This window comes from Piliocolobus tephrosceles, chromosome 4 (assembly GCF_002776525.5).
Source record: "Piliocolobus tephrosceles isolate RC106 chromosome 4, ASM277652v3, whole genome shotgun sequence".
Taxonomy (NCBI): domain Eukaryota; kingdom Metazoa; phylum Chordata; class Mammalia; order Primates; family Cercopithecidae; genus Piliocolobus; species Piliocolobus tephrosceles.
The window spans coordinates 136,687,014-136,695,799 of NC_045437.1; the positions used below are offsets into that span (position 1 = coordinate 136,687,014).

Below are 8,786 nucleotides of genomic sequence, written 5' to 3' on the forward strand. Positions count from 1 at the left end.
AATGTTTTCCCAATACACGTTTCTTATCACATTTTTGATGGGAATGTATTTCTCCAAGTTCATGAGTTATCATTTCACTTTTTTGATAGTGTCCTTTGCAGTGAAGTTTTACTCCTCTGTTTTCTTCTAAAAGTTTTGTTGTAGCCCTTATATTTATGTCTGTGATCCATTTTCAGTTAATTTTTGTGTATGGTGTAAGGTAGGGGGCCCTACTTCATGCTTTTGCATATGGATATCCATTTGTTCCAGTACTATGTGTTGAAAAGACTGTTCTTTCCTCCATTAAATTGTCTTGGCTCCTTTGTTGAAAATCAGTTAGGCATAGATATGTGGGTTTATTTCTGGACTGTGATTTTCAGTCCATTAATCTGTATGTCTATCCTAATGCCAGTATCATATTGTCTTGATTATTGTAGTTTTGTAGTAGGTTTGGAATCAAGAAGTGTAAGTCATCCAACTTTGTTTTTATTTTCAAGATATTTTGACTGCTTAGGGCCTTGTGCATTTCCATATGAATTTTAGAATCAACTTGTCTATGTCTAATTCTAATTAATTTTTGTTCATTTCTATTTATGAAGTTTTCAGTGTTTTTTATGCTATCTTCTGAGACCTGTAATGGAAATACAGACCTTGATAAAATTCAAACTTCAGATTTTGACTCTGGTTTTAAAGAGCAACTCTGTACTTAGACTATGGCAGTGCTCACAGTATGCAGTTGCCAGTCAGTGGGAAAGATGTAGTTAAAGCTAAAGTCTTTTGGGGATTTTCAAAATTGGAATTGTAAAAATTTATGAAGATGTATGAGTTATGGACGATGATTGAGAGACCAGTAATAATGAGGTAGGATAAAATCAAGGGCATTTTAAACAAGCAAATGAAAATCACTTTATAGTAAGTATATCAGTGTCAGTGTAGCAGCAAAATTACTGTGGGTTGTTAAATTTTATTTATTTATTTGTTTATTTAAAAGCCCTAGTCATGAACATTACATTTGTTTTAATTAAGACCATGGCCTAAGTTAATTTTTTAAAATTTGAGTTTAGATTATTCCTGTAAAGAATAATCTTTTGGTATAGCTTCACTTTTCCCTGTAGTATTTGTTTCCTGAAGTTAATCTTATAAGGCCAAATCTTTCTGTGTGTTCCATAAAGATACTTTAAGCTAGCGTATCAACTATAAGATGCTGACACATACAAGTATTAAATTACATTATTTATTTATAAGACTTTTCTAAACAGCCTGTGTTAAAGACCCTTGAGTTTTTTGAGCACATGTTCCATATCTACATATTTTGTTGTAAAATGGTTCTAAGATTTTGTGGTCAAATGATACTTTTTAAAGTCAATAAAAAGGTATAAAGCAATACACTCTCAATATGGATAGCACAGAAAGATATTAAGAAGGAAGTTTAAAACACAATTTCACTTTCTGAAGATGACGTTTTGCTGTCAGTCCAGACTTTTATGCTTATATTTAATATTTATGTACGTGTGTGTGTGTGTGTGTTAAAGTGTGATTGTACTCCACTTACTGTTATTTAACCTACTCTGCTCACATAAAAATGTATTCTTTATTCCAGGTCAAAGAAATGGCAGATGTCCTTAACCCATTAATCACTGCAGTATTTCTAGAGGTTAGTAGTAATTGTTCTTTAAGTCTCTGACTCCAAAGGTACTATATACTAATTAATTAACTCTTCTGAAGCCTTTTGTTTTTGGCTTTTTTAGTTTTTCATCATATTGGTAATTTAATCATATTTATGTAGACATGACCAAAATAGTGTATATTTGATATGTATTCCTTCCTTATTAATTACAAAGCATACAGTTGAAGCTGCAGGGTAAAGTACAATGGAAGAAGCAGTAGATTATAATTACTTAGTACTAATCCTTGACAGCTTAATAGACGGTTCACAGTAATGAAACACCTTCTGAATACCAGCTGGTAAACATGAAGGGCTGAAAATTACAAACAGGTAAGCGCTGCTTCCTAAAGGACTAAAGTTTATGCAGCGGTTTGTTATAAAACAAAACATTTTGTCATTTCCTTGCTAGGAAATCATGCTTTGTTTTGTCAGAAAGGTAGTATTTACATTATCCTCATCATTCCATTAGATTTGAGAAAGTAGATGGTTTAAGTCAATGGAGAAGAGGATCTTGTGACTGATTATATTACCTCCTTATGTGATGTTTTCTGGATTCCATGTTTTAAGAAGTCTACCTTGAAATTAACTGTGCAAACAATATAGACTTTTTGATGATTTTTTAAAAACATGTTTATGTAAGTCTGGAGGGAAAAATATATATTTGATAGTTAAGTTTCAGATGTTAATTGAAATTTAACTACCAAACTCTTAAATCTCTAGTTTTAAATTCTTTTGACATTACCATCAAGGAAATGATTTTAATTCTTTAATTACACAGTTTTAATTGAGTTGTCAGGGAAGCTATTTTGATCACTTATGTAAGTTTTAAAAATATAAGTTTGTGATTTAGTAAATGGCAGAGTGGTGCAGTAGAAAGGACTTTGTAAACCAGGAGCCCAGTGTTGCTCTGGTTCTTCCTTGATTTGTTGTGTGACTCTGACAAACTTCGTTATTTTCATGCGCGACATAAGAGATTTAATTAGATGATATCTGAGGTCTCTTGTGTTTGGGAAATTGAGTATTAAATGTCACACTGAATTTTAGTTAGGAATACTTGCCATTGATAAATTTTAAAAAGGTAATCTCACTTGATATGGGCTCCCTATTATTTTTAGTTGATTTTTTTTTTGCATACAGATTTGAAACACTCTTGTCTTTGAAATTATACATGTTGTCTTAATGTAGTGAAGTCTCTGTTGATATTCTTTTGAAAGGTGAGGGCTTTTCAGTATAAATGAATTACCCTCAGCAAACTGAGGGTAATGATTCTCTAACACTTCTGAAAAATGTTGTTCAAGGTAGAAATATATCTACACTGTCATCTTTGAAAGCAGTATTCTTTGTTTATGTGTGTGAGCAGTTATTGTGCTCACTGATTGCATTGAGTCCATGGAAGAAGAGCTATCATAATGGGCTAGAAATTCTATAGGTGTAGGATTTATAGCCTTCTGAAAGCCTCTTTCAGTAATTGACCACAATATTGTGACAGAATCTATCCCACTCAATAAAGGAATAAATAAGCTTTGAATGCCAAGTCTTAGCAGGTTGCCAAAGAACAGCTACCATTTCTGATGGGCAAGTTGGACAAAAATGCTGACATTCTCTTTTGGTGTTCATATCATCTTAAAAGCTGGATCCTTTTCCCTATAATAGAGTTTATCAAAATGGCCAAGTCACTGCTCTTATTTGCCAGGCTATGAATTCAGTTAGATTACAAAAATTAATCTGTTCCCCTTGTTGTCTTACAGTGTATCTTCTCTTTTAAATAACTAATGTTTTCTCTTTTTTTGTTTTTTCAATCCTGGCAGGCATCAAACAGTGCCTCCTACATCCAGGACGCCTTTCAGCTACTCTTACCTGTGCTAGAGATCTCTCTCATTGAGAACAAGATTGAATCACACAGGCATGAGCTGCAGGGCCAGAAGCCTTTGTTAGAAGATTGAAGAACGGAGACGTTTTGACCTGGGACTTGTGATGGCCAAGGAATGCCACCTTATCTGGCTACTCCTACAGAAATGAAGGAGTGGGGTTATTTTAGTATATAAAAATTCAGGTAGGAGAGATGGTTTAAAGAGAAAGATTGTTGCCTTCAGTGTTTGATTGAAGTATTCAGGTCCTCACAGTATTCTTTCCAGTTGTTGTAATTCATAAATTATTTGAAAAGAAACTTCTGTAGAAAGTCCAAGAACAGTAACTCTAGATAAAGGTTACTGGGATACTCAGGCAGAAATGTTGGTCTTTCTTTGACATGTTGCAAAATGTTATCAGTTTTGTCATGGATGTAATTTGCAGCCCATGGATACAACTGGTTGATAAGCCAGAGAAAATAATTTAGTGTTCTAAACTTCATGGCATGTGTGGTTTATTAATGCCATGTACTTTCTCCTTTCTGGAATAAAATCTATGGCTGTAAAAAAACTGAGCATATATAAACTCTGTGATGATTACTCTTTATCACATGAATTCTTGGAAATAGAAAGTTTCATCTGCATTTTTAAATTCTTAGTAGATATTTGGCATTGAGGAGAAACTTGTAGACTATACAGCCACATGAATTAACTATAGCAAAGTGCCCTTTTTCTTCAAATTGCTCCCCTGTCCCCAGGATGACACATTTCATGTCATAGCTGAACCCTACTCTACTGGATTCAAGGCCAGTAAATGCCATTTAGAGAAGCAGTTTTATGTTTGCAGATATTCTGAGTCTCTTCAAGATGTGTTTCATGTCTACCCTATATGCAGGATAAATTCTTTACAGCAAACTTCAAAGGAATGTTGAAGCTGTTTTAGCATGAGGTTTTTTTTGTTTGAGTGTTGAAGTGGGCCATAGTCCTTTAGAAATTATGTTCATTTATGACAGGATTTAACTTCTAAGACACAATTTATTTTTTCCTCATTCTTTGTTTGTTTTGATGTATTCTTTAGCATGTTTTTGAATATAACTTTTATCCTCCAGATCTTAAGCCTTCTTTTGCTCTCTTCAACAACTTAGACTATTAAGCTGTCATCTTCCTAAAAGCTGTTTTGGTATCCACTCTTTTTAAAAAAATTCTCCAACTTTGTGGTTTTTTAATGATTAAGGTAATTTGTTAGCTCTGCCCCTCATCTTCTAAAACCTTTGTAATAAAATGTATTAATCATGTTATTTGATCCTTTCATTTACTTTTGTAAACACGAGCCCTAATATCTTACTCAGACCAAAAAAAAACAGGAACACAAAGCCATAACATAGATTAGTATAAAGACTGTTTCCATGTAATATCTTTCTTTGGGGCAGGAGTCAGTAAGCAAGGAAGATAAATAAATTTGGTTTAAAAACGTATACCAACAGCACTACAATGTTACTCTGCCTATATTCTGTCTTAATATGATCAGAGAGTTTTTGAATATTCCTTTTTAAAGACAAATTTCACCCTTCCCAGCTGGAATATTTCTAAAGTTTCAGAAAAACAGTTGCCTTCTGGTTACAAAGGCTGGTGTCTCCAGTTTTGAAGTGTTGCCTCAAGCTTGGTTGATGTGTCTGAACCTGTATCCCTTGAGGGCAAAGTTTAGAAACTGGTCACTTTGCCTGCTGTCTGTTCAGCCTCTTATACAATGGCAGTGTGGCAACTTTAAATCCTTAACCTAGAAACGTATTTAAGGTTTTTCTTTCAAGAAATGGGGTATAAATATGAAGGAGAGAGTAACAACTCTTTTTATACACCTGTTCAGATTTCCGCACTGAATTTGGCAAATTTTAGATTAGGTCTCACATAAGGTAAATATGACTCACTAACTCTTTTTTTCTCATCTTCCCCATTAGCTTCCCCACCCCCCATATATGTGTGTGTGTGTGTGTGTATATATTTTAATGGAGTTAGGGACCACTAGTGAAATGATGAAAGGCCCAATTCTGAGTAACAATTGTCTACTCTTCACATAAAATATACTGAAAAAGAATTAAGGTTCCTTGATCCAGTAGATATAGAGAAAGATAAACATGACAGATGAATAGGTAAATTCAGGGATCACTTTGGAACCTGCTGAATTATGGTGATGGTTTTTGGATAGTATGTGCTTCATTATTTTATTTGGGGTAGTTACAGTGTTGTCATTTTTTGGTAATAGCTAACTTTTGGTATTATTTTCCTTTTAAATTTTTGGTGTCTAAGATTTACCACTAATTACTAATATATGCCTTTCCAATTCACTTAAAACTTTAATAAGTGAAATGTTCAAGTTTTGCTAGGGTAAATACGTCTTTTCCTGCTATTGAGATTTTTAAAGGCTGTGATTAAGAGAGACTATTAATTTGATCTAAAAGAAGTAGAAACCTCTATGAAACTATTTTCCTTTACATAATATCTTAGAAATGTGTTAAAGACAAGCTATATTTTCCTTACTTGTTTTGATAGTTTTTTTTTTAAAGCATAGATCTCCAGGTTGGCAGGCCTCTGAAATGTGAAATTGTAATTTGTATAGATGGCATTACATCGAATCTGAAGTCAGTGTTAGGTGTACAAATGTGATTTTTTTCAATCCTATAACCAAAGAACCAGATCTCGTGGGTTCCTACTGCTGAAAAAAGATGCTCTCTTTTGTACTTGTTTTTAACGAAAGACTTTTTTGAGGGAGAGCTATTTTATAGGTAGTTGCTGTTGATGTCACCATTTGAGAAATAGACATTTTTCTGTATTTCTAGAGGTGTTCTGAATTTTAAACCTGAATTCTTCAGTTTAGAAAAACCCAGAATAAAATTATACCCACAGTGGGCACTCAACAAGTGTGATATTTCACAAATGTCAGAGACTAAGATGTTTTATTATCTCTTCGTGTATGCGTGTGTGTGTGTGACGGAGTTTTGCTATTATTGCCCAGGCTGGAGTGCAGTGGCGTGATCTTGACTCACCGCAACCTCTGCCTCCTGGGTTCAAGTGATTGTCCTGCCTCAGCCTCCCAACTACCTGGGATTACAGGCATGCACCACCACACCTAGCTAATTTTGTATTTTTAGTAGAGATGGGGTTTCTCCATGTTGCTCAGGCTGATCTCGAACTCCCAACCTCAGGTGATCCACCTGCCTCAGCCTCCCAAAGCGCTGGGATTACAGGCATGAACCACTGCGCCTGGCCCTTTTATTATCTCTTAACAACACAACATGATGTCTCTTTTCATAACAGACTTAAAAAGCATTTGAGAAAAAGTTCTAAAAATAATAAGCCTCTTAGTTAACATGTCATAAAGGCCTCTGGCAACTGTATGAAGAGAATTTTGAAAACTTGCCCACTGGTCTGACTTTCTGACTACATCCTTGATGTTCCTCAAACACTAGTTCATTAGGTCCTCCCTGTTTAACTTGAAGCCCATCCTTCCCTGTTACTGTATCATCCAGCCAAATCCCAAAGGCCCTTCATGTTTAATTATTTCCCCAATCAAGTCCTAAAGACAATTAAAAAAAAAAACAACTGAATATTCCCTCAATTCATTTGTCCTTTGAGCTAAAAGCAAAGGAAGATAGATTATAGTTATCATTTCACCCTCACAAGTCAATGTTGAACTTTCCAGAATGTAAGTATCTGGCCTACCCTTATAAGAACAGATACAGAAACTGCAAATTGAGTGAAGCCATCATCTATTTCTACTTGTGTTGTCCCACATTTGTCTCTTTCTGTATACGTTAGCCATTCTGTGCTCCCAAGCTAGTTATAAAGCTGTTCTGTATAGTGGAAATAGGTGATCAAAGTATGATTTCACAAATCACCTAGGTTATTTCCATAGAAAGTGAACGTTGTAGCTTCACAATGCTTAAAGAGAGGGAGAATAATGAGAACAAACCTCACAGGGAATATGCTCTATAGAAGAGGTACGTTAACCATATAGTAAGTGAGTTCCAAAATTATCAAAAGTCCAGTTGCTCAGTTAGGACAGGAGCAGACCTCTGTGAAGAGTATAGTTAATGTTTGAGATATACCTTTCTACAAGCGGTTTTAGGGGGAAGCTGGCTTGACCACCACAGTGGAGACACATGCGACAGGTGAGGTCCCTCTAGGGCCGGTCTTCAGATATTAGCACGAAGGCTACAGGGTGCCATCCTGTCACAGGATGACAGAGCACATAGTCTGAGCTCTCTGTATTTGGAGAAGCGTCTGACAAGAGTGTAGCTCTGCCTAAGCTCTCCTGGTGTCTGTTAAACTCTTGAGTGTATATGTATTTTTGAAGTCCAGTAGTTGAGGTCGGTAACTTGGTAATTTGCATATGGGGAGTCTGATAAGGTTTAATGTAACAGTGCCAAGGGGAGAGGGGCCTACGCCAAGTTCTTACATATGGAATCTGATAAAGCATCATACTCTTGAAGGGAGGGGGAATTTCACTCCAAAACATCAAACTATATAAAAAGCTGTATTACAAAAGAAGTTGTTTTCCCAACTTGACTGTGAATGTACCAATATGTTTAATTTTTTTTTTTTTTTTTTTTGAGACGGAGTCTCCCTCTGTCGCCCAGGCTGGAGTGCAGTGGCGCGATCTCAGCTCACTGCAAGCTCCTCCTTCCCGGTTACGCCATTCTCCTGCCTCAGCCTCCTGAGTAGCTGGGACTACAGGCGCCCGCCACCACGCCCGACTAATTTTTTGTGTTTTTAGTAGAGACGGGGTTTCAGCGTGTTAGCCAGGATGGTCTGGATCTCCTGACCTTGTGATCCGCCCGTCTCAGCCTCCCAAAGTGTTGGGATTATAGGCGTGAGCCACCGTGCCCGGCCTATGTTTAATTTTTTAAAGTGCATTTGTAAGTTGGAATGGAGGTAGTTTGCTACAGAGTTGCTACCAGCCATCCTCACCTGGGTAACTGTTGCAGTGACCTTGGCAATTTCAGCCAAACCTATTTAAACCTGAAGTGTCTACATAATTTCTGTAGCTGCTTATGTCAGAATTGTAGGACTTCTCTTAAGTATTTAATATAATTGGATCTTCCTTTACTTCTCACAGGCATGTCATTAAGAGCAATAGAATCTACACAATTAGCTTGTATGTTGAAGTAAACGTTCAAAATAAGAATTGAATAGTATGCAGTTATAGTGTTCAGTAAATCAACAAACACTTAAGTACTTTTTTTCCTGCATTTATCTTGCTTACCATTGAGTTCCCAGCTTCTGACACAGGGTCTGGA

General features: G+C 35.8%; 1 protein-coding gene across 2 annotated transcripts in view; it reads left to right on the top strand.

Moving 5' to 3' along the window:
* FAM114A2 (family with sequence similarity 114 member A2) overlaps positions 1–6,404 on the top strand; it is a 53,786-nt gene extending 47,382 nt beyond the window's left edge. For both annotated transcript variants that reach the window (XM_023226924.2, XM_023226925.2), the window contains exons 14-15: positions 1,580–1,633; positions 3,454–6,404. In XM_023226924.2, the coding sequence (XP_023082692.1) occupies positions 1,580–1,633; positions 3,454–3,588 (189 nt within the window). In that variant the 3' untranslated portion in view covers positions 3,589–6,404. The remainder of the gene's footprint in view (positions 1–1,579; positions 1,634–3,453) is intronic.
* Positions 6,405–8,786: the final 2,382 nt, after the last annotated feature.